This window comes from Hevea brasiliensis, chromosome 1, assembly GCF_030052815.1.
Source record: "Hevea brasiliensis isolate MT/VB/25A 57/8 chromosome 1, ASM3005281v1, whole genome shotgun sequence".
NCBI classification, from domain to species: Eukaryota; Viridiplantae; Streptophyta; class Magnoliopsida; order Malpighiales; family Euphorbiaceae; genus Hevea; species Hevea brasiliensis.
Window position 1 is genome coordinate 107,554,603 of NC_079493.1, and position 27,176 is coordinate 107,581,778.

Here is a 27,176-nt window from a genome sequence, read left to right on the forward strand (position 1 = left end):
AATGTAATTTATTTTTAATTTTTAATCTAATTTAATTTATAAATTTTAATTTAAACTCAAATCAGTTTAAATAAATTATATGTGTTTTTTTAATATTTATTTTTTTAATATTAAAATGTTATTTTATATTGTGTAATTAATTAAATAAAAATATCAAAAATATTATTTTTTTATTATTCAATATTATTAATTAAACTGAAAATATAAAAAACATTATTTTTATATTTTCATATAATTAATTAAAAATTAAAAATATAAAAATATTAAATTTTATTTTCATGTTATTAATTAATATTAAAAAAATAAAATATAAAAAATTAACTATTTATAATTATTTAATAAACATTAAAAATAATTAACCAAGTAGTTAATGTACAATTCTCCTAACCCAATCAATGGAAAAATCAACAGCTTGTTGGAGGAGCACAAGACAATCTCTGTCCTATCTTCTGTATCCACTGCAGAGCCTCTCTTAACTCCAAGAACCACTGCCTCTCTTGGAGCTCGTTTGCCCTGCAGAACACCAGAAAATGCAGAAACAAAACTTCCTTAAGCACCGTACTAAACTCACACAACCCTCACCTGCATTCACTGCTTCATTACATCGCATTTGAGGTAGCCAACGTGAGATTGTTAATTTACTTAATAATTCAAGACCTTCGTTTGGTTGAAAATGATATTTTTTTTTAAAATTATTTTTCAAAAATATATTTATGGGAAAATTATTTTTCAGAAAGTATGTTTTAAATTTGTTTGATTTGCATAAGAAATTTTTGAAAAGTAAAATTATGTTAATGAATAATAATAATAATAATAATAATAATAATAATAATAATAATAATACATAAAAAATAAAATTATTAACTTTTCGGATAGTTTTTTTTATATATAAAAAATTGTTAATAATGACGAACTAAAATCAATAAGTATTTGTGCAGTTATAATTGGAGTTGTGCATGATTTTTAGAGTTCTAAACTGAAATTATTTTGATATCTTAGTTCGGTATGGTTATTCAATAAGAATCAAATCATAATCAAACTGAGAATCGATTTTATACATGTATTTTTCTATATATATATATATATATGAACTAAATACAATCTAATATTATATTTCATTTTTCTATATTTTTTAAATAATTATAGTTATAAATAAATTAAATTACTTTATAATTCTTAATTATAAATGTATTATTATACTATATATATGCTAATTCATAATTATATTGGTATTTTATAGTTAATTATTACATAATTAATAAATAGTTAAAATATATTATATGATATACTATTATATTATATGTGCACTTCATAGTTAAAAATTATATAATTTAGAAATAATTAAAATATATATTATATGATATATTATATATTAGTAATCCAATTCAAAACTGAAATGCTAATTCAAATATAATCTTTTTAAGAAAAAAATTACATAAAATTATTTCAAGAATCAAGAATCAAATCGGAATCATATTAAATCGAATTGGAATCGAAGAATCAATAATTGTACTGAATTAGAACCGAAATAATGAAAAACTAAATTGGAACTTTACCGAAATTGTAAGACCCACTATAGTTCTAAGATCCATTACACTTCTAAAGGGAGAATTTAGGTTCAATCATTAAAAAAAAAAAAAATTATTAATAAGGGCAATCACTAACTATTTTAACACTTTATGAAAACTTAAAATTTTTATAGCTTAAGTTACTCCAAACAAAGATGTTTAGATTTTAGAGCAGTCTATTGATTAGATTTAGGGATGGCAAAAGTTTTCAAACTTGATTCGCCTCATCTCGAACTTGATCAATTTTCTTCGATCCCTACCTGACCTCGATTTGCGTAGGGTGAGAATAGCAAGACTTTCTCTCCGTCCTAAAATCCTATAACCCAACCATACACAGTAATATATTATTATTTTTATTAAAAAATAATTTATTTTTATATATTTATATATTTAAATATTATAATTTTATATATTTATATATTATAATTTAAGGATTAAAATATAATATAGGATAAAATTTAAAGACTAAATTATAAATTTTCTTTTTATATATTAAATTTTGATATAATTTAATTTATTTAAAAAATAGTTAGTTAAATTAAATAATATTTAATTCTATTAAAATAATTAACAATCGTTTAAAGTTATGTTTAAAATTATAAAATTTTAAATTATCTAGCCCTCATTAAGATTTTGTTAACTAAGACATTAGCTAGCAAACAAAATTAATTACTATGAATTTATGAGAAGTGCTTGTTTTGAAAGGTGGAAGTTGGTAACTCTTATTTTACAATTAATTTCCAAATTTAGATAGACTCATCAATTAATATTCATGATTTATTCTACTTTATAATACGCCCAATTAAAAATATTATAATTAATAAATATGAGTATTTTTTATCAATTAATTTTGACGTTGTTGGGTAATTTAAAATTATTTAAAAATTTAAAAATAATAAGTCAACATGAAAAATAGTCCTGAAAATCATTTAAAAAAAAGATTCAGTATATATTAAATTAATTTCAAAATATCATGAATATAAATATAAAAATAATCATATAAAAATAATTTTAAAAATAAATCTTGGTATTTTTCTTCTATTTGGACCTGCAAAGAAGAGAAGGAAAGGAAGCTTGGCATTTTTCTTCCATTTGGACCCACACAGAAGAGAAGAAAAGGAAGTAGAACAAGTATGTCTTTAACATCGTCACGGCAAAAGGCTGCAGACAGGTCCGTACATACCGCACCATATTCACATCTTATCAAGATTTCAATTTAAAGAGGATTTTTTTATAGGCAGGCTTTTCCTTTTTTTTTTTTCTAATTGCAAACCATTTATTCAATCATTCATAGATAGAAGAACAAAGGTAAAATAGTAAGACTTTGGGCTCATTTATATTATTGTGAGTCTATTATTTTAATTATAATATTTCAGCTTTTTAAGGGTTTAATTCAATTTATAGACTTAAATTAATAACTGAAAATATATAACTCATTTAGCAAATTTTGATTTATATTTCACTTTTTCAAATTTCTATTAAAAAAATTTAATATATAAAACAATTTCATTTAACCCTCTCTCTATGCAAGTTTATTATCCAAATAACCTAAATTTAAAATCTGCCCCAATTTAATTTAATTATCATTTCTATTAGTCACAAATATATAAAATTTATATATTTAACAAATGATTTCACTATATATTTTATATATTGAATGTATAGCTGAACGTTGTTAAATTCGGAAAAAGTATCGATCAAGTTATAATTAATTCATTTTAATTCAAACTTATTTAAGTGATTAAATTACTTTACATATTAAAATGATTAGTCAAGTTAATATTACAATCTAATTATTTATATATTGCCATTTTATTTTATACTCTTTCGATGTGAAATTCCAATACTCCCCTCTCAAGTGCAATCATATAGTTGTCACTTAACAATTAAGTTGTATTTTTATTTTTAACATAATACATGCTCAATTATACAGTCTTATGGGTGACTGAAATCCACAAACCAGTCCGTGCTGTGATATCATGTTAAATTCGGAGAGAGTATCGATCAAATTACAATTAATTCATTTTAATTCAGACTTATGTAAGTGATTAAATTACTTTACACATCAAAATGACTAAAAGATATATTATATGATATATCATGTATTAATAATCCAATTAAAAACTTAAATGCTAATTTACATATGATCTTTTTAAAGAAATAATTACATAAAATTATTTTAAAAATCAAGAACCAAACTAGAATCATATCAAACCGAATCGAAATTGAATAATCAATAATCGTACTGAACCGGAATCGAAACAATGAAAAATCAAACTGAAACTATACCGAAATTTTGGTTCAGTTTCAATTTCTAAATAGACGATGAAGCAAACCAAACCAAAACTACACACCCTTAATTATAAGACCCACTATACTTCTAAAAGCCATTGCATTTTCAAAGGGAAAATTTAGGTTCGATCATTAAAAAAAATATTATTGATAGGGGCAATAATAAATTATTTTAACACTTTATGAAAACTTAAAATTTTTATAGCTCAAGTTACTCCAAACAAAGAAGCTTAGATTTTAGAGCAATCTCTATCAAATTTGATTAGATTTAGAGATGGCAAAAGTTTTCGAACCTGATCTGCCCATCCAGAACCCGATCTGCCCCATCCCGAACCCGATCAATTTTCTTCGACCCCCTCCCCGACCTCGATTTGTGTAGGCGGGGATAGCAAGACCTTCTTCCTGCCCCGCACAGTAATATATTATTATTTTTTATTAAAAATAATTTATTTTTATATATTTATATATTCAAATATTATAATTTTATATGTTTATATATTTATATATTATAATTTAGGGACTAAAATATAATATAAGATAAAATTTAGGGAATAAATTGTAAATTTGCCTTTTATATATTAAATTTTGATATAATTTAATTTATTTACAAAATAGTTAGTTAAATTAAATAATATTTAATTCGATTAGAATAATTAACAATCGTTTAAAGTTATGTTTAAAATTATAAAATTATAAATTATCTAGCCCTCATTAAGATTTTGTTAACTAAGATATTAGCTAGCAAACAAAATTAACTACTATGAATTTATGAGAAGTGCTTGTTTTGAAAGGTGGAAGTTGGTAACTCTTATTTTATAATTAATTTCTAAATTTAGATAGACTCATCAATTAATATTCTTGATTTATACTACTTTATAATAAAATATATATGCCCAATTAAAAATATTATTAATTAATAAATATGGGTATTTTTTTTATCAATTAATTTTGAAGTTGTTGGGTAATTTAAAATGATTTAAAACTTTAAAAATAATAAGTCAACATGAAAAATAGTCCTGAAAATCATTTAAAAAAAGATTAGTATATATTAAATTAATTTCAAAATATTATGAATATAAATATAAAAAATATTATATAAAAATATTTTTAAAAATAAATCTTGGTATTTTTCTTCTATTTGGACCCACAAAGAAAAGAAGAAAAGGATGTAGGACAAGTATGTCTTTAACATCATCACGGCAAAGGCTGCAGACAGCTCCGTACATACCGCACCATATTCGCATCTTATCAGGATTTCAATTTAAAGAGGATTTTTTGGTAAGGCATATATCTGCTACTCTCTTTTCATGGATAAGAGCTAAGCCATGTATATAATCTTAGTTCTCCTAAGCTTTCACAAGCTTTGTTTGGTGCTAGAGAACCAAATACAAGTGTTCTTCCCTAACCCTTGTCCACAACATCAACATTGTCGTCATCATGGGAAATGAGAGTCCAATCTCGAGGAAGAGGAATTAAAAGAGGATAAACAGTAGGTTTGCACCTTATATTCCATGGCCGAGTCTTTCTTGGCCCAGTCTTCATGTGATGAGCTATTATCTTCTTCTGCGGCCTTGAAGAGCACTCCATCATTTTCATAACCATAGTGGTGGATGGAGAATAAAAAATGGATCAATTCACCCTCTTTTTCTCTATATGTTATTTATATATATATGCATTATAAAATATAGAGAGGTAAATAAAAATAATATAAAATAAAGTGTCTAAATAATCAAATAACTAGCAAGGATAAAATATGTACAAGTAAATCTTAAAATGCAGAGAGAATGTGTTTCAATGAATAAAAAATTATTAAAAACAAAGGTAATTGTGAAATAGAGCAAACATTTTAAACAAAATAAATTGTTACACTCGTAAAATTTTAAATAATTATGGAGAAGGAGATATTTATCACACATGAAAAGAGAGTGAGAGAATGACAGACAGATAGATAAAGAGAAATTTATCACTGAGAGAGAAAGATATAGATTGAGAATATTGGAGAAAGAGATATAAAGCATAAGATAAGAAAGAGGTTGAGAAAGAGACTTATTAAAGAGATAGAAGAGATATATTAGAGAAAGGAAGAGAAAGTGGGAGATTTATTGCAAAGAAAGAGAAAAGAAATTTGTTAGATAGGGTAAGGCATTTATCTTAGGGAGAGAAGAGATTTATTAAAGAGAGAATGAAAAGAGACTTTTAGAGAGAGAGAGAGAGAAATTTTTTATTAGAGAATGAGAGAAGAGATTTATTAGGAAGATAAAAAGAGAGAATGTTTCTAATTTATTAAATATAATTATTGTATGTACAATAAATATAATCTTATTGTTGATTAAGATTTAACTTATCTGAAATCTTCTATAATTAATAATCATAATACAACAGTTTTATGTACATTGGTTATATTTTAAAATTTTTTGTTTATTATAAAGAAATTTATTAGAGATACAAAAATATTTACATGGAAGAAGGTTTATTAAAGTGATTAAATTCAAAATTTAATTAAATAAAATCAAACATAAAATACAAAAATAAATATTTTTGTCAAAAATATGAATAACTTTTTTTAAAAAAATAATTAAATTGCAATTGTTTTCAATTATTAATATAATAATTGGGAGATTTACATTTTGTTCTTGGGTATTGCCATTATTTACAAGCCCAGTCCTAGTATTTTCAAACACTTATTAAAAGGTCCTTACATTTTGCTTCTATTTACAATTTAATCCTTCCATCCATTTTCAGTCAATTTTATTGTTAGTGATTAGCAAAAGACCAAACTATCCATCTACAGATCTCAATCCCTCAACCTTTTCCTCCACATCCTGCATTTTTTCAACAAATAAATTAAACCCATTTAAGCTTTTCATTATCTCAAAAAATAACACAATCCAATGTAAGACCTCTTGCATGCATCCAACATCATACATGCATCCACAGCCTGCAATCATTCAACAGATTAATTAAACCCATTAGCTAATACACATTTTATTGAACATCTTACATGCATCCAAAATCTTGTTGCATGCTCCATCAAAATGGACCAAATTATTGTTGACATAGACATTACAATGCAAACCACGCTTAGTAACACAATACAATGTAAGACCTTTGACCAGTGGAGACCATTGTGAAGCCACATTCCTCCTTGAAACACAATGTAGATAGGCATCAATTAAGAAGGGATAAGATTAATTGGTGAAAGAAGATGCAAAAGTCTTCTACTCTGCACTGGTTTGCTTCCTATAAATCAATAGTGTTGCCAGCATGAAACCCAAAATAAAGGGCATGCCAAATCGTGCAGATGAACTTCTTTGTCGAAATGGGGGGAGCAAGGATCGACGGGTGGCGATGGACGTAGATAATGTAGACCCAATCATGATCATCGGCGAGGACATGACTAATGCCAACAAGAAGCTAATTGACGCCAATTTCTTCAACAATTTCGATGAAATGGGTTAGGATTTGAGGATAGGTAGGTGGTTTGCATGAGCCATGGGAGTGAAACTATGCAATTGCCTATTTTTAAGTGGTGGTTAGAGCCAAGAAGGGCAGTTGCAGTAGTGGAGAATCGGGAGAAAAGGTTTTGTGGTTGTGGAGAGGAAGGGACGGAGAGGAAAGAAGAACAAAGAGGGAGACAACGTATGGGAGAAAAGAGTAATTTTGGTTTTCTAAAATTCTCTGGCTTTTGACTAAATTTTTAACATAAGAATGGATTAAAAATTGATAAAAAGACTAAATTGTAAATGGAGGCAAAATATAAAGACTTTTTAACGAATTTTAAAAATTATAAGAACTTACTTATAAATAATAATAATATTTAAAAATAAAATTATAAATCCCCCATAATAATATTGTAAAATTTAGGGGAGATAATAAATTATTAAAATAATTGGAATATGGGCGTAAATTTCCGGCGGTGCACTTCCAATTCCAAAGAACATTCAACATAAGGGCAAAATCGCCGCCGCAGAAGCCATTAACGTTCGAAAAACTGAGGAAGGTGATAGGAAGGAGAAAAAAAAAAAAAAAAAAAAAAAAAAAAAAAAAAAATATATATATATATATATATATATATATATATATATATATATATATATATATAAAAGCAAGACTACAAGTACGGCTCTACAAGCTATGGCAAATTTTTGTCCATATACCTATAAAATAAATAAATTATATATTTATGAATATTAAAAATTTAGATAAATTTTTAAGAAAATTATTATTTAATTTTTTTTTATTTTAATAAAATTAAAATATATTAATTAATTTTTATATTTTTATTTTATTTATTTTTAATCTTTACTTTTAATTTGAATTAATTTTTTTTATTATTGAAGTGTATTTAAAGGATATACAGTTTCTAAATTAAGGGAGAGTGGAAGATCAAATTAATATTTAAAATAATTATAAAACTTAAAAGGATATATAAAATAAAAATGTGAAAAATTAATTAATATATTTTTTAATAAAAAAATTAAATAATTAATTTTATTAAAATAAAAATGAAAATAATAAATTTCCATAAATTTTTCCATGGGTATAGTAAAGTCAAGATATCAAAAAGATTCCGTTTTCTTTTATATAAATCCCCATATGTGCCTCCTTTCAAACCCATCCCTCCTTTTCTTATTCCATTCCCTAGACTGGTAGACTATGGGTTTTCTGCAGAACTCTTCCACGTTTTTCACTGCTGCTAAATGGCTTGGATTTGTCACCGCCGTTTGGGTTCAAGCTATTTCAGGCAACAATTACACTTTCTCTAACTATTCCGATGCTCTAAAGTCTCTTATGAACTTGACCCAACTCCAGCTTAACAGTTTATCTGTCGCTAAAGATGTGGGTAAGGCCTTTGGCCTCCTTGCTGGTCTTGCCTCTGACCGCTTACCCACTCCTGTCATTCTCCTTATTGGTTCAATCGAAGGTCTTATTGGTTATGGTGCTCAATGGCTTGTTGTTAGTAGGCGAATTCAACCTCTTGCTTACTGGCAGGTACATTTACACTAATCCGAAAGAGGAACACTTCCATTGTTGCAATTTATCAAACGCTTTCAATTCTTTCCTTTTTCTTTTATAATTCTTATATCTTTTCTCTTTCTCCAATTAAACCAGCGTAAAAAGGGTCCATGTCGCAGTATTTTTTTTCCCCTTCTTCTAATGGTGGGTTTTTGGAATTCAATTTTGTGAATGTAGATGTGCATATTCCTCTGTTTGGGTGGCAACAGTACCACCTGGATGAACACGGCGGTTTTAGTTACCTGCATACGCAACTTCAGGCGAAACCGAGGCCCTGTCTCTGGCATCTTGAAAGGTTATGTAGGACTTAGCACTGCCATATTCACTGACCTCTGTTCTGCTCTCTTCTCCGACAACCCAGCTAGCTTCCTCCTCATGCTCGCAATTATACCCTTTGCCGTCTGCCTTTCCGCCATCCTCTTCCTCCGTGAGATTCCTCCGGCTGCCACTGCCGAAGAAGAAAAAGAAGAGTTCAAATATTTCTCAGTCTTCAACGCTGTGGCCATTGTTGTCGCAGTTTATTTGTTAGCGTATGACTTCATCAGTAATCCTAGCAGTGCTTTTTCTTTAGTGTTTTCAATTATATTGCTAGTTCTTCTAGCTTCTCCATTAGCAATTCCAGTTTATTCTTTCGTAAAGAGCTGGAATCTGAACCGATTGAAGAACAAACCTGCTGATGTTGAAGAGCACATTGATGAACCATTGTTGAATGGAAAAATCGAAGAGGAGATTCAAGAAAAACCAGCAGAGGAGGCAGAGACGGCAGTAGTGACTACTCAACCACCGGCGGATGAATTGGCCGAGGTGAAGAGGAAGCCGGTGATCGGTGAAGATCACACGATATTCGAAGCGATGATGAAGTTAGATTTCTGGATTTTGTTTTTTTCATTTCTTTGTGGAGTGGGTACGGGTTTGGCTGTGATGAACAACATGGGACAGATTGGTTTGGCTCTTGGATACGCTGACGTTTCGATTTTCGTCTCTCTTACAAGCATTTGGGGTTTCTTTGGAAGGATTGGTTCTGGCTCGATCTCAGAGTTCTTCATTAAGTAAGTTTAATTTCTCAGTAATTTTTTTAGTAAGTTTTTCTTTTCTTTGAAATGAAGTTTAATATTTTTTTTATTATTTAGAAAATAAAGAATTACATGAATTCAGTTCAGTACCCAAAAAAGGCCCCTTCTTTTTTATTTCTTGCATAGGATGAGGTGGGAGTTGGTTCCCATCACCATCCTGACTCGAATCCTACTGTTGATTATAAGTTATACCAAATTGCATGCTGCCTTGTTTCTTTTTCCCAGAATGGATCAAAGCGGGTAGAATTGATGACATTTATTAATCATTCTGTAAAAATCTTAAATGACTGATAAAAATAGATGAAAAAAGTATTAGATTAAATATTTATATTTAGATTCATGTACTCGTTATCTTCATTTTAATTAATTCTGTATAAATCTTAATATAAATATTTAATCTAATAATTATTAAATTTATTCTCATCAAACTTATATTGAATGTACTCTTTTTAATTATATTTTTGATAGGTTAGTGACTGGGGAGTACTTCTAATTAATGTTCTTTGCTCACTTTTTGTATATTGGATTTAGATTGTATTTTATGTTATATGGTGTATTTTATATAAACTTAGTTTTATAAGAAAATAATTTTTATAATTATTATATTAAATATTTATATCGAGATTTATAAAAAATTAACTATGGTGTATATAATGAGTTTGTAAATTTAAATATGAATATTTAATTCAATAATTATTAAATTCATTTTTCATATCAGATTAAATTTATAATAGTCATACCCTATATTATAATATAATATTTTTTTAACTTCGTATTGTAATCAGGACTCCATTGGTTTTGACATGCTTTTGTTTTGCATTTAATAAGCTAGAGGTGCTTTTGGACGTAGGCTTTGGAAAATTTCCTCCCTAGCTTTCTATGAAAAAGAAAAAAAAATCATATTAAAGAGAGATGATTTGATTTCTATTGATAGATTTCTAGCGTAAGGAAACTACCAAACATGTGTCAATGAAGAAGAGAGCAGTTTTTAATGGGTTGAATGAGCTGGTTCACTCTAGGTGACGTAAAACTCTCTGTGACAATTGGTTTTTTGGGTTGCTGTAAGCTAAGAGCAGATCAATTGCTTCCTTTTTTTTTTCCCGTTTTCTTTTCTTTTCTTTTCTTTTCTTTTCTTCTATTCTATGTATGTATGAATGGAACTAAATTACCAAAAGTTGATTTAGCAAAAGAATTCTAGACAAAATTTTGTGACTTGGTGCTACCTCACTTTCTTCGTTAGAATATAGCTTTCTTTATGACGTTCTCATTCAGGTGCTGTGACATGAGCTTGCAGCACAACTTTCCCTATATGGATTGTCATTGGATGTTAATTAGTGGACTTCTTTTTTACTGTTTACAATTTTTGACTTTGTGCAAGTGGCTTTAGTAATGGTTCTCATTGAATAGCTGGGTCCAGCTCTTGACTTTCTGGGGATGTCTCTTTTATAAGTGTCTTAGAGTTTGGATCAACTCTGTAGGCTGTTAAGCTATCCTATTCGTTATGACGTGCCTAGTAGAGACCTGATTTGTTCTTGTTGAGTCGGCAGTAATTGAGGTGGTTAAGCCATACTATTAAATTTCTAATGGGCTGGCTTCTGTGAGAGAAAAAGATGGTTGAATGAATAAAAACTCCGAAAATAACCAATGAGCTCCAGAACTAGTCTAAGATCCAATTGTACCAAAAAAAAAAAATAAATAAACTCCATAAACTGCTGCATCAGTTTAAATCTTAATTTTTGTATAATCTTGGCCTTCTAATTAACAATTTCGGGTCCATTCTCTTCTTTTGCAGGAAAGCTGGAACACCAAGACCTCTTTGGAATGCAGCATCTCAAATTCTAATGGCTGTTGGGTATATTCTCATGGCTTTGGCAATGCCTGGTTCTCTATATATTGGTTCAGTTGTTGTTGGCATCTGCTATGGAGTTCGTCTGGCTGTCACGGTGCCAACTGCCTCTGAGTTGTTTGGTCTCAAATATTATGGTCTAATTTACAACATCTTAATCCTCAACCTTCCACTTGGTTCCCTTCTCTTCTCTGGTCTGCTTGCCGGACTTTTATATGACGCTGAAGCTACTCCAACGCCAGGAGGTGGCAACACTTGTGTTGGTGCTCATTGCTATAGGCTTGTGTTCATTATTATGGCGATTGCTTGTTGCATTGGATTTGGTTTGGATGTTCTATTGGCAACTAGAACAAAGAAGCTCTATTCTAAGATACAGGCGAACAAGAGATCAAAGAAATTTTCTGCAGAATCTAACAACCAATGACAAGGTTCAAAGTGGGGGTAAGTGGATGAGAATAGCAGGATGGAAGGGCTTCTGCCTAGTGATATCCTGAAAAGATCTTTTTTTTTTCACCTCACAATTCAGTTGGACCATAGAAGATTAGTCCATGTATTCTGATTTGTATCCAACATCAATATTCTGGGTTAGCTCCAGTGTTAGAAGGTGTGTGATATGGACCCATTACTTTTTCTTGATAGTTGGTTCTGACTGGGAACTTTGAAGACATTTTCAGTACATCGATTAAAATGCATCTGTAAATCAGGAACATGTTGTATCTTAGAATAATGTTGAAGCCTTCCATGCCAAAGAGAATAAGAAATTAAAATTGTAAAAGAAGAGAATGGACATAAAATGGTAAATTAGAAGGCCAAGATTATGCATTCAATCACTTGGTCTTAAAAAATGATGTAATCAATCAAACGCTTTAGTTGAATAAGTTGGAAAAATGAATTTTGGTGATTCAAGAATTTGACAATATGAATGAAATATGGAGATTATAATTTCCATTTTCCGGTGCAAAAATGCCAGACGACTGGATGCATGCCATAACTAATTTTATTTTCCCCAAATATTTAATGGACACTTGAAATTTATAAAATTATAACTATTTAATTTTGCTATTAGTTGAGCTTTATAAAATTATAATTATTTAACTTTGCCATTAGTGAATATGTGAATGTAACTTACACTTTTATAAATTTTAGAAGTCTAAGATTTTAATAATTACCCATAAAATTTAAATATCAAATGGAATATAATTAAAAGAGAGTACTAAATAAATTTTCCGCGCAGAGGTAAAGAACCATAGGATGGTTTCAGCCATAGTATTAATTCTCTGAGCATGGACCTATGCATGGTTCCCTGTATCATGAAGCTGTGCAAGTTTGATTAGGTCATGAAAGGTCTCATATTCACTCCAAGGACTGCCATACAAGGAAAACAGCAGAGGGCAACATGCATCTTTCCTTCTCATCATCTTTATATGTTACTTCTCATAATTTGAGCGAGTGGTTTATGAAAAGTTACTCTTCTAAATTTTAGAAATTGAAAGAGCATTTTGATCAAAGTCAACAAGATGATATAATTAGTTTATAACAGCTACTCCAACAATTATTTTTATCAAACACTTTGATTTTAAATCACTGTGTAAACAGCTAACCATTAATTAGGGGTGTGCAGTTTTCGGTTTTAACCGAAAAACCGAACCGAACCGATTAATTCGGTTCAATCGGTTCGGTTTTAAAATTTAATCGGTTCGGTTCGGTTTATAATTTTGATAATTTCGGTTTAATCGGTTCGGTTCGGTTATTTTCATAAAAAAATCAAAAAAACCGAACCGAACCGAAATTATTAATATATAGGAAATCAAAAAAAATCGAATCGAACCGAATCGAACCGAACCGAAATCAAAGAAAACCGAACCGAATCTAAAGATTTTTGAGTTTTGATTTCCAATTTTTTTTGTTTTTATGTTTTTATTATTTAGATTTAATGTTAAAAATATGAAATTTTATAAATTTCGGTTTGATCGGTTTAAAACCGAACCGAACCGAAATTTATCGGTTCGATTCGGTTCGATTTTCTCTTATCAATCGGTTCGGTTCGGTTTTTAAAATTTTCGATTTTCGGTTTTCGGTTTTTTCGGTTCGGTTCGGTTCGGAACCGAACCGACCGTTTGCACACCCCTACCATTAATAGCTAATAACTATAACTAAGAGCTACTAAAACAGCTTTTGGAACAGCTAACATTACCAAAGAAAATTTTTTAGTTAAAAAGTCACTTAATACCTCATTTTTAATTACATCTCATTTGACATTTAAACCTTATAAAAGCATAAATGTTTGATCTCTGTAATTACTAGATGCGTACGCGCTCAAACTTTTCATTATAAATTTATAAGTTTAGGGTCTAATATTTTTATATATCAAATAGAATTAATACAACTAAAAGTGTGGGTGCCCATTGACTTTCAGATGCTTTTGGCCACTGTTTTTAGTTTTCAAGATATTATGTATTGAGATATGATTAGCGCCCATACCGATGGGTATGTGGCGTACGATGTTGGTTGTGGAATCAAATGGGTAAATGACAGAAGGACTTCAAATATTTATAAGTAATACGATTGAATTAATTAACGCTAATCATTTACAACTGATATAGGCAGCTTACCCCCAAATGCAAACACAGGAGACTAATCATTGAGCAACATCGATAAAGCCAATTTAATGGAATTAATGTCTTCCCCCACTGCGTAGTTGGTTGTCGAAAATCACAATCATTATCATTTTTCAAAGAGATCAACTTCATAGGAAACAGTCCAAAAAATATGCTAAATCCATATAAGTCTTGAACATTGTTCCTTCGAGTTCACATGAACCTCTCTCGCATAACATGTAAGAAAGGGAGCTTTGTTTAGTTGCTCTCTTCTCTTGCCTCCTGCTGCTACTGTTTCCCTTGTGAACCCAACACAGTTTCTAGTTCGCTCTGTACATGCTTTCTCTTCTACTGGCTTCTCCTGCAACCTCCATTTCTTTATTAGTAGTTACTAGTTTAAATAGAACAAGTGAAGCTAATCCCTCATTCTATTTACGTAGTACATGGCTTTTCTGAGCAAAAATTGCATGCAACAAGCTTCTTCCTTCTTGCGTTTCTTGGTTTTCTTGCTTCTTTGCCCTTGCTTTGCTCTTTCTTACGGTACTCTCTCGCTTTCTTGCATCTGTGGTTTTCATTTTCATCAAGTTTTATTAGTGGTTAATCAATAAATTAATGCAGATGGGCCTTCATATGACTACACTGCATACACCGAGGTAATTAAAACGTGGGACATTAATATCTGTATTGAAAATGTTATTAGACCCTAATGGTTGCCCAGTGATTATTAAGCTGATTTATAAATTGTGTTATGCATATTTTGGCTTGGCAGTGTAAAGAAGTACCAGAAAGGCCACTCTATAATGGAGGGATTCTCCAAAATGAACTTCCAGCTTTCAAGCTAAGTAGGATTAACGATGCTTCAATTACATATAAATCACCAGCTTTTGTCCTGCCTAATCTCACTCAGGACACCATTTATTGTTTTTCCAGTTGAGTTCCCATGCTTTTTCTCTTCTACTTAGAATGTGTTTTCTGACCAGAAAAACATTATCTTCAACATATAAATAACTGAAACTTCATTGGCTTGCGAACAAAACAGCCTGGGTCAAAATTCAAGGTGCGGAGTCCAGCCTCGTAACTGCGAGCCTAACCACAGATAACGCTACATACAACTGTGTGGGGACTGTTTTGGCTCAAAGTGGATGCTGGTCATTTCTTAAAGGTGGATTTATTCTTGATGCACCTTCAAATTTATCAACGCTGTACTTTCAGGTGCAATTTAGTTTTTTTATTGGATCAACATGTTCTCGTATGCATAATCCAGGCAATTAAGGACCTTTAATTTTTTTGGGGTTATGCAGAACTCAGCTCATAAAAATATTGACATTGCAATTGCAAGTGCTTCATTGCAACCATTTACCTATCAGCAATGGAGAACAAATCAGCAATATATAATTAACACTGTAAATACTGGAAACTCTTAATTACAATCCCAAATTTTAACATTCTTAGTTTCTGTTTTATTGATGTCTTTTATGATGCTTGATTGTCCTTCATCATGATTCCTAATTTGTTTTGATTTGGAATTAGTAATAGCGGCTTTGGTTTACTGCTGGTTTTGTTTGGGTTCCTGATTTGTCCGTAACAGGACAGAAAGTTACTTTCATTTTTCTATATAAGGTCGTCATTTACATAATTCCAGGCAAGGAAGCGAGCTGTAACAATTCATGTGTCAGATAGTCATGGAAATAGATTGCAAGAGGCAGCCATTACAATAGAGCAAATCTCAAAAGATTTCCCCCTTGGGTCAGCTATAGCAAGTACAATTCTAGGAAATTTGCCCTATCAGGTAAGTTCAGTTCTTAATAAGACCAGTAAATCAGAGGAGTTTGATGAAGACCTGAATATCTTGTGATTGTTCCAGGATTGGTTTGTGGAGCGATTCAATGCAGCAGTCTTCGAAAATGAACTCAAGTGGTACGCGACAGAACCTGAACAAGGGGAAGTCGATTACAGCATACCAGACCAAATGTTACAACTTATTCGAGCCAACCAAATAGTTGCCAGAGGACACAACATATTCTGGGAAGATCCAACGTACACACCAGCATGGGTTCGAAATCTTTCAGGTGCTGCACTAAAATCAGCTGTCAATTCACGAATCCAGAGCCTAATGAGCAAATACAAAGAAGAGTTCATACACTGGGACGTTAGCAATGAAATGCTACACTTTGATTTCTACGAGCAACGGCTTGGTCCTGATGCCACTTTATATTTTTATGAGACAGCACATATAGCAGACCCATCAGCAACCTTGTTTATGAATGAATTCAATGTGGTGGAAACTTGCAGCGACGTGAATTCTACTGTAGACACTTATATATCAAGGCTAAGAGATCTTGAACGTGGAGGTATATTCATGGATGGAATTGGCCTAGAGAGTCACTTTTCAGTACCAAATCTTCCTCTAATGAGGGGTGTTCTTGACAAACTGGCTACACTTGGACTTCCCATTTGGCTTACAGAAGTTGATATTAGCAGCAACTTCGATTACAAAACTCAGGTCTATAAAGAATCTCTCATATTCATTAAAGAAATTTTCAAGTACAAGCATAGGTCAATTTCTTCTGCTGTATGATTTTGCAGGCTTTTTATCTAGAACAAGTGTTGAGGGAAGGCTACTCGCATCCTGCCGTGAATGGGATTATCCTATGGACTGCACTACATCCTGACGGATGTTACCAAATGTGTCTTACCGATAATAATCTTCAAAATCTACCAGCAGGAGATGTGGTTGACAAGCTATTACTGGAATGGAAAACTGGGGAGTTAAATGGCTATACGGACGAGCATGGTTCATACAGCCTTCATGGCTATCTTGGTGAATATAGAGTAAGTGTTGCATATGGCAACAGAGCAGCAAATTCAACATTCTCACTCTGTCCAAGTGACGAAACTAAGCACTTCAACATTCAATTGTAACCCATGTATGGCTGTCAGCTCTCCCCTGCACATGTATATCTAATTATCCAAAAGACATAAAGCCCAACCCAAATGGTAGTTAAAAAAAAAATATTTATTTAACATGTCTTAATAGATTAAAATTTTAAGAAAATGATAAAATATCATGAATGCAATACATACAATTAAATTGTGCATAGCAAAAAAATGTAATACATTATAAAAATAAAGAGTCGTGATAAAGTCAGAAATAACAGTGCATAATAAAAATAAAAAAGCGTAAGTCATTGATGACTAATTCAGGTGTCAAATCAACTGTAAAATAAAAAGAATAATGAGGTTGATACCATATTACCACCACACCGACTCTCAAATTAGAAATGCTAACAGATAGTTTGTAAAGTAAATAATAGATAATTTTGTAATCAATTTGACAGAGTAAGCGTATTTAATTAATATTTATTGCTCATATTTATAGACTAAAAATCAAATGGTCATTGTAGTTATATACAAAAATGTTGAATATTCGTCTAATATTCTAAAATTTTCTTCTAAAGATTCAGCTATATCATTGACTGGTATTGCTGATGCTTGATATAATTGATGCTCACAAGCTGAGCGTTTAGACTTATTTTGTCATTATTATTTGTGTTTGTTCGGCCTAACCAATCCGAGCACTCTTTTGCTTGGTCTGAGAGATAACCAAGCATTCTTTTGACCGGTGTCATTAACCCGACGCATGTGATGACCAGTATGGCTTTATAGTGATGACTTTTCTCTTTTGTTTTGACTTTTTGATCAGGTACTTATACTTTAATTGTCACGTTAAATTCTTCGACTGAGCATTGACTATTTGATTGATTTTATGCGGATATAATCAATATATAATTTTTATTATTTGAATGTCCATTTCTGAAAGAATTAATAAAGTGTGTTTTATACTTAAAATTATTTTTTATATTATTTAAATTTTTTTATTAAAATATGAAAATAATAATTTTTTATATAAATATTAAATAATCCGACAATGAAAATCTAATAACTAAAATTGAAAAAAAATGTATTAAAACAAAGTTAAAAACAAAAAAAAAAGCATATTTGCATAATAATTTCATATATCAAATAAAAAAACTCCCACAATTCAATAACATGATATTAAAAAAATGTAAAAATCATAAAAAAAAGGGTAATGTCGTTTTTTATTTTTTTGAAAAAAAAGGTAATGTCGTATTATTAATTATTCTAATCCTAAAATTAAAGTGCTTAAAGTTTGAATTATATATAAATTGTCCATTTATTTTTAACTCATTAAAGAAAAAAAAAATTAAGATATCACTTGACCATTAATAAATGTTATTAACTATTACAGCTTAATCATTCAAAATTGATGATTTGATGAATGAGCTGACACTTTAAAGCAAAAAGGTTAATAATTTAAAAAAAAAATGATGAAACAGTGTTGTGATTATTATTAAACTTAAAAATATTTTAAAAATAAAAATTTGAAAAAAAAAACCTTGGTGAAGTCATGGAGGAAAAAGGGGCATTTGGATAAGTATTCCAACTGTAAAGTCCAAATTTTTATTATTTTAAATATAGATATATAAATTACTTTTAAATCATTATTTATAAATTTTAGTTTTTAGCTATGTCAAATAATTATTTTATGAAAATTATAAAAAAATTCAAGATGCAATTGGATTTTAATTGTATATGTAATAATTTTTTGAATAAAAAAAATTAGTTACATTATTTTTAATAATTAGTTATATTCTTATAGAAAATATATTTAAAATTTATAAATTAAACTAAAATTTAGAAATTGAAAAAAAAAATGTTTTGCATGTTATAAGTGGTGTCTGGGCATTAATATCCATATTTATTATTTTTAATTAATTTAATTTAGTTAAAATTTGGATTAATAAATAAGTTATTTGAAAAAAATTATGTTAAATGTTATTATGACATGACATAGAACTAACGTGATAGGTGTTTAATTTATTATATTAGTCCATCGTCATTAAAATTAAAAAAACAAAAATCCCTGCTGGAATGTTTTTCTCTATAATAAATCTTTTCGGTGTGGGCAGATTAGGTTTGGTGCAAATAAATTAAGAGTTATCTATAATTTATTAAAAAAATTAAAAAAAAATAAAAAATTTAAATTTTTCAAAAATTTTACTTTTTTAACTTATGAAATTGATGAATTGAGAATGTTTTGATAATTTATCTTTCATTAGTTATTTTATTATACCTTTGAAAATTTTTTTATACTTTATTCAATCGCATGTTAATAAAAGTTTCTCTTAATTTATGAAAATTAATTTATAAATTCTCTTATAATTTTTTAAATATTTAAAATTTTATATAATTATATATTTGATTAAAGGTAATAAGTAACAAATATTTTTTTTTCAAGAAAAAAAACAAACACTTTTAGTAAAAAAAAACTTATAAATATATTTATTGTTAAAATTATTAAAAAATATTAAATAAAATATATGATAAAATTTTAAAAATTAAATAAAAATAATATGATAAAATATTTTATTAAACTAACTTATAAACACTAAAATATATTAATTTCTTAACTTTTTTTTTAACTCAATTTATAAATAAAAAAAATTCACAAACAAACAAAAAAATTTATTTTAAAACTTATAAGATGATTTCATCGGCTAATACACATACCCTCTTAAGTAATTCTTAGTAATTCAACTCTTTAAAAGCGAGAGTGTGAACATGTAAGCATTTTTTTAAATTGATTATTTATTAAAATTTAAAATTATAATTATAATTTAATCCATAAATTTACTTAATTAATTTTTAATTGATTTAATAAATTTTGATTTGAATGGGTTTTTTTTTTTCTCACTTCTATCCTAAGGAAGAAAGAAAATTGGGTTTCAATGTTAAAAATAAGGAGAGAAAAAAAAGAGAAACAATATTTTAATTTATTTTTTATTTTATTGTAATTCAATTTTAATTAATTTAAATTATATGAATAAAATTAATATTAATTTTTCAGTATCAAATAAAACTATCCAAATTTAAAGATTTGAATAAAATTAGAGAAGCGCCATATAATTTTTCTGATTATTAAGTCTTAATTATATGAAAGATGAAATTAAAATGGGATTTTCAAATAAAATGTGTGAAAGGCAAAACCAACTATTGTTGATTAAGTGGCAAAATTTTTCAAGGTGTTGAAATAATACTCCATAGGATACATTTCCTTTGTTGGAGGGTAAAAGTTTTCAATCTAATTTGAACTTGCTCAAAATTTTTTTTTAATTTTGTTTTGATATTGATATTTATATAAAAAATTATTTTTATATATTTATATTTAAATATTATAATTTTAATAAAAAATATAAATATATTATTAAAATTATATTTAAAACTTATATTACACCTAAGCATGAATATATAAAATATAAAATTTACAAGTAAATATATTGAATAGAATCTAATAACATGTAGAAAAAATGAATCAGATCTAACTTAACTCAAGAGAAGAGATTTACCTCGCTCGTTAACAAGGAAATTTCCTTCCATCTCAAATTATTGTGGGACGAGAACGAGGGAGCAATCTCATACCAACCCGTCTTACTGTGATTCCCATTTTCTTGTTACATTGGGTGGATGATCGTATCCCTTCAAGCACTTCAATGACAATCAACACTCCACTAGAAGCAAAATATTTATTCTAATGGGCATTAGGAGGCAACTGGCATCATCTCACATTTCTGCCTCTTCAGAACCTTCTTTTATAATCTTCTCTCCTCATACGCTTCCGTTTTGCTTAGCTTTCACATTTCAAGTTTTCTTCAACAGTTGCCTTTGCTTATCCATTATGTATATATAAAAGTGCACTTACACAGAGAAATGCTAATGTGACCGAGCTCATTCATAGTTTATGATGACGTTCAATATATTTATAGCTGTTTAAAACTATAATTTTAAGTCAATATATTTATTTAAAATATTTTTAGAGCAAAAATAGCTTTTCATTTTAAATATTTATAAGTTAATTTGATCAAATATTTTATTAAATTACTCTTATTTAATTTTATAATTTCATTATATATTGTTATTATATTTATTCTCATATTCATGTTAAAAATTTTTTTTTTCTACAATAATTTAAATAAATTAATTTTAATAAATTTAAAAATTAGTTTTTTTTAATTTTATAAAATATCTGTCATTAAAATATCTATTTATTTAATTTAAAATTATATTATATTATAATATAATTAAAATATATTTTAATAATATTATAATAAAATATTGAGTTAATGTAATCTATTATTTGAGAAAATAATTTAATATATTTTTAATAATTTTAATAATAAATTATTTTATAAGTTATCAACTATTTATTTATTATTTATAAGTATTTTAATTAAATATATAATTATTTAAAATTTTTAATATTTATAAACTTATATTAACTTATAAATACTAAATATAAATTATTTACATTAATTTTAATAAATTTAAAAATTAGTTTTTTTTAATTTTATAAAATATTTGTCATCAAAATATATATTTATTTAATTTAAAATTAAATTATATTATAATATAATTGAAATATATTTTAATAATATTATAATTAAATATTGAGTTAATGTAATCTATTATTTGAGAAAATAATTTAATATATTTTTAATTATTTTAATAATAAATATTTTTATAAATTATTAATTAATTATTTATTATTTAAAAGTATTTTAATTAAGTATATAATTATTTAAAAATTTTAATATTTATAAACTTAAATTAACTTATAAATACTAAATATTACGGGAATCGGGTCTTGAATCTAGTTTTTGTAGAATGTCAATTGATTCAACGAGTAAAGCAAGCGAGGACCTTCTTAAGGTGCCAAGGCATGCTTCCTCTGCTGGGTGTTCGACTTTAGCGTCAGTATGGTTATAGCCAAGAAGAAATCAAATTTTCGACTTTTAACTTTTAAGAATCAAATTTAAAATTAAATTTTAATTTTTTTTATTCTAAATGAATTTGGTATAGTTTCGATTTTAGTTTATGCTCTAGTTTATACCTAAAATTATAATATTTTTATGTTATTTGAAAATAGAAAATATAGTTTTAAATTTTTAAAATTAAAATAATAATAAAAATAATAATATTAACATTAAACTAATAATATTAATATCAAAAGTATATTCTTAACAAGAATATTATCTTTTATTTAATTATATAATTAACAATTATAAAATAATTTAATATATTTAAAATTAATTTTTTTAAAAAAAAATAAAAAAAATAAAAAATCATATTAAATTATATACATTTATAATTAAAAATAAATTAAATTATATATATATATTTATTAAATCTTAATTATATATAAATATACATAATTTAATTAAAATTATATAAATATATATATAATATATATATTCGTAATTAGATTATAGTCAGTATAATAATCTTCATTTCATTGCTAGACACCTATACGAATCCGAGTCAAAATCTTCATTCGTTATCAACCCTTTTTCATTTTTCTTTGTATATTAACAATGTTAGTCGTACGTTGAGTTGACAAGTGATACCATTCATTCTGATCGGCGCCAAAAAATATTAAAAATATAGAGTTTGTTTCATTGAAAAATCTCTTCAGGTAACATGGGGTGATCTGATCCCAAAGCACTTGACATGATGAAGAAAACCAGCGGCGTGTAGGTCCCAGAAAGCTCATAATGATGATGATGTTTTAGTGTATTAAAATATGATTGTAATCTGTTACAAATTTCCACTTAAAGCTAACTATTTCACCAACTGGCCGTCCAAATCCCATGGTCCCTAATGGAAATTAATTCTGAGATCTCGTCAACCTTTCAAGCACAAATATAACAAGTTAGATGCTAGGGCAAGCTAAGTGCTCACTGTTTTCATTTTCACAGGTTTCATCTAGTTATAATTAATTAATAAAATAAGCATATTTAATATATCAATCTTAGTCAATAATTTCCCACGATGGCAATATATTTCACATCCAATCAAGGCAAAAATGATAAGATAATGCATTAGCCCTGCAGCCAACAATCAACTCGTACATTCACATAACACAATCACTTTTGAACACAAACCTCACTTCTCTCCCTTTACAATGTATGGTTCTTATAAATAACGAGGGCAAGAAATGAAATACCAAAATCAAGAAAGAACCTCCCATCCTGCACTTTGATCAGTAGTTTTTGGCAGCTACATAAAAGGGTGAACAAGAAAAGCCCAAAAAGAAGGGAAAGAAAAAGAAAAGGTAAGAAAATCCTGAAAATTATAATATAGAAACAAGAGTTCTTTTACATATGTAACACTGGAAATTATAGAAGAGAATCTTGGAAGTGGGGGGTTTACAATCTGGATTGGCGAGACAGAATTTGTCAGCTTTCCTAACAAAAGGCAAAATTCAAGCACCCACCGAAAGCCCGCGAATCTGTAAAGAATTCACACTAAAACACAAGGAGCCATCAAGCACATCAACCAAAGTGATGCATAGTGCTACAAACAAAGCAAAGAAATCACGAGAAAAACAGCCAGTAGTGCAGATTTTAGAGCAATTGGAGAGACTGTCCTGTGGGAGTCCCCCATAGCCAAACCAGCTAACCATGATCCATCTGCTAGCATGGTTTCTCCAGAACCGGTGCCAGATCCAGAAATAGACTCAGAACCAGAATCGGAACCTGAACCCGAATACTCTAGCCCAGATCCTGAACCTGACACTTCCCCTGGGGTGGTTGTTGCTGCTGTCATTGGTGTTGAATAGCTTGAAGATTTTTGACTGCATCCCGCACATGTTCAACAGGGAAAAAAAATCAAATCCCATATCAGGAATATTTTTTATTATCAGATTCTTTTGGTATAAAGCATTGACAGCAAGTAGCAACCAGTAACCTGAATCATTCCCCAATTAACTGATTAATTGTTGATAAATCAACAACAAAAATAGACTAATCATTCAAACGGGAATCTTTGGCATTGCCAGTTTGCCACCATCTACCATTAACTTTTAGCAGTACAATGCCATTACCACCAACACAAGCACCAAACCAAAATGTTAATTTTCCAATAAAGGGTTACAAAAAACAATTTAAAACATTGGTTCATAAATCAAAGACTTGGCTCAGTTACACTAAAACAGTCTTAAGATTGAAAGATTAGAGTTCAATTCTAGTCAAAACCCAACAAAAATCACCAAATCAACCCAGTAAAAGCTAATCATACATACGTGGTGGGTACAGCCCATAAAAGTGAGTATTTTTACCTTGGCGAGGACGGGCAAAACGTCACCGTATAATCAGCGCCGGTACATGTGAAAGTACTAGTAGCATCGTCATACGCGTAGCTATACGATCTAGGACATGCAGCCTTAAACATCTGCGAATAAACCGACGGCTTACACGTCGCGGGTGTGTTAAACGCGCCGCTGCAACAGTACTCTGGGCTCCCAAAGGCCTCGCACGCACTCTTGCATGCGTCTCCGTTACCCACCCTTAGCTCTGGTGGACACTCTCTGTTCAGATCTGTTGAGCAACCCGTGGAAGCGCACATACCCGATCCGCCACTCCCTTCAACGAGCATAGGGAGATTGTAGCCGTCGACGAGGCTAACATCATAGAAGTCCTGCCCACCTGACCCAAGTGTGAACTCAGCCAGGGTAGCGGGCGGGGCAGCTCCGAGTCCGTTGCATTCGACTTGGCCAGAACCACAGTCTCCAGTGAGACAGGATCCGGATTCAGAGTCGTCAAAGTTGCAGCCAGTTCGGGCCCAGAAGCGGCCGGACCAACCGGTTGGGGCTTGAAAAGAACGGGAAGTGTCCTTTGGGAGCTCGAATCCGGTGCTTTCGAGTCTAGGACTGCCGGCATTGGCCAGAATGCCGGGCCAGACAGTGTAGTCGCATTTGTTGACGAAAGTGAATGTAGCACCCATTACACCTGTAAACATAAAGACAAGATCCCGTTACGAACTTTGGTCAATGCAAGTGAAAACTGCAAAGAAAAAAAGTTCGACACCCATCAAAAACGTTTTCTTTAGACCATTCCTATAACGAAAATGGTAAAGCAACAGCAAGGAACACCATATTCAGAACCCATGAAGGAAAAAAAAAAAAGGTTTCAAATTTGATTTTTGAAGAGAAAAGTTTAGAGAAAATTGTATGCGAGGAAGACCAGAAGTAAGAGTACAAGCAAATAATAGAGTGCCATTGGTATATTTACCTCTAGAAGTCATAAGCAGAACAACAAGGATGAGAATAAGGAAGGAGGAGCGGCAAGAGAAGTAATCCATGTAGGTTACTTTGCCGTTCTGCTTCTCTTTTTATTATTAGGGGTTTGGCTGTTTTGGCTTTAGATGTTGTGGTAATGATGATGCTGGTGCATTGAGATTGTAACGGAGGAGAACGCGGAGGAGGAGAGGACAATGCAGGGCCTGACGCACTGGAAGGAGGCAACAGTAGTAAGAGATGAATGGAGAAGGGATTGTGATTGAGAGCTCAACACCCATAAACCAGGAAAAGGGCCTCTGGGAAGTAGCAGTGACAGTGAGGACAATGAATGACTAGAGAGAGACACAAATTAGCTTTGAGAATTGAGACAATAGTGCTCTCTCTAGCCTTTGCTTGGCCCTCTCTCTCTTCACTGCATCGGAGATTATAAAAAATTAATTCGTTCTTCTTTCCTCCTCGGCTCCTCCCCCGCACGAACACGGATTAATTATTCTTCCAACTTCGTAATTACATATCTGTTCACTCAATTTTGCAAAATTGCATATGGCGCTACCCAATGTATCCCCTCGATGAACGGGCTGACTCAGAATGGGGCCATGTTTTCGGTGAATAGAGTAATTATTACAATTAGTTACTTCATTCTTTTTTTTTTTTTAATTAATCTTTAATTTTTTTAAATTAAAAATATTTATATTAATTTATTAATTATATTATAAATATAATATTTAAATCGAATCAAATCAAATTAAATTATAAAATATAAATTTTAAATTTTAAAAATTGAAGTGAATTAAAATGAATAAAAAATTAAATCGAATTAAATTATTTTATTTTAATTCGGTTCAATTTAAACTGATCAGTTTTAATTTTTGATTAATTTTTTAATTTAAATTTAATTTTTAAGTTATTTAATTTAATTTTAATTTGAACCTAATAACTATTAATCAATGAAATTAAACAATTAATATATATATAATTAAATATAATTTATAAATTTTTTATAAAAATAAATAAATTCAAAAATTAATTCAGTTCGATTTGGTTCAATTTAAATATATAAATTATTATTTGATTAGATTTAATTGATTTTTTTCTCTTTAAAATCGAACTGAACCAAAATAATCAAAATTTTTATACTGTAAAATCGAACCAAACTGATTGAATTTTAAAACCGAACTGATTGAACAGAATTAATTCAATTCGATTCGATTTTTCAATTTGAAGCGAATTCTGTTAAGTTCTAATTATAAATAAAATTACTTAATTAATTATTACCTGTGAAAGATAAATAAAGAAATAAAAAAGATTTAACAAGGAAAACAATTAAATGTGTTTAATATATTTTATTTTTTAGAAAAAATTAATAAAATATAATAATTTTATTTATAAAATAATTAATAAATTAACATATCAATCTGAAAATTATTATCGGATCACAGTGGATTTTTAACCCATAAATAGGTAAATGTGAAGTCTTACCTAGGTTACCAGGTCCAATTGACATGGAACTGTGATTTAGATATTCATGGCGGAATTACACACCATAAAAAAATAAATTAAATTTTATTTTATTTTAAAACAAAATAAGTTGGATGAAATGAGAGAACTATCACTAATTTTTCAATCATA

At 29.0% G+C, this 27,176-nt stretch overlaps 3 protein-coding genes across 4 annotated transcripts; 2 read left to right on the top strand and 1 right to left on the bottom strand.

Annotated features, from left to right (window-relative positions):
• The first annotated feature begins 8,463 nt into the window (after window positions 1-8,463).
• LOC110672015 (protein NUCLEAR FUSION DEFECTIVE 4) lies at window positions 8,464-12,462 on the top strand. Its single transcript, XM_021834674.2, has 3 exons — window positions 8,464-8,852; window positions 9,054-9,925; window positions 11,742-12,462. Exons 1-3 carry the CDS (start codon window positions 8,517-8,519, stop codon window positions 12,217-12,219), a joined length of 1,686 nt encoding a protein of 561 aa, XP_021690366.2. The 5' UTR covers window positions 8,464-8,516; the 3' UTR covers window positions 12,220-12,462.
• A 2,176-nt stretch (window positions 12,463-14,638) lies between these two features.
• LOC110672019 (endo-1,4-beta-xylanase 5-like) lies at window positions 14,639-17,395 on the top strand. 2 transcript variants are annotated; one of them, XM_021834676.2, is made up of 8 exons: window positions 14,639-14,932; window positions 15,011-15,045; window positions 15,162-15,321; window positions 15,432-15,604; window positions 15,694-15,795; window positions 16,035-16,181; window positions 16,257-16,895; window positions 16,979-17,395. In XM_021834676.2, exons 1-8 carry the CDS (start codon window positions 14,836-14,838, stop codon window positions 17,312-17,314), a joined length of 1,689 nt encoding a protein of 562 aa, XP_021690368.2. In that variant the 5' UTR covers window positions 14,639-14,835; the 3' UTR covers window positions 17,315-17,395. The 2 variants fall into 2 exon arrangements, with proteins under 2 accessions (XP_021690368.2, XP_058002627.1); XM_058146644.1 differs by lacking the exon at window positions 15,694-15,795.
• Window positions 17,396-23,583: 6,188 nt separating this feature from the next.
• Window positions 23,584-26,055, bottom strand: LOC110672016 (thaumatin-like protein 1). The gene is made up of 3 exons (XM_021834675.2): window positions 25,540-26,055; window positions 24,588-25,257; window positions 23,584-24,104 (listed from the first exon to the last, which is right to left on the bottom strand). The coding sequence occupies exons 1-3, from the start codon at window positions 25,607-25,609 to the stop codon at window positions 23,825-23,827; spliced, it is 1,020 nt and encodes a 339-aa protein (XP_021690367.2). The 5' UTR covers window positions 25,610-26,055; the 3' UTR covers window positions 23,584-23,824.
• Between the last annotated feature and the right edge of the window lie 1,121 nt (window positions 26,056-27,176).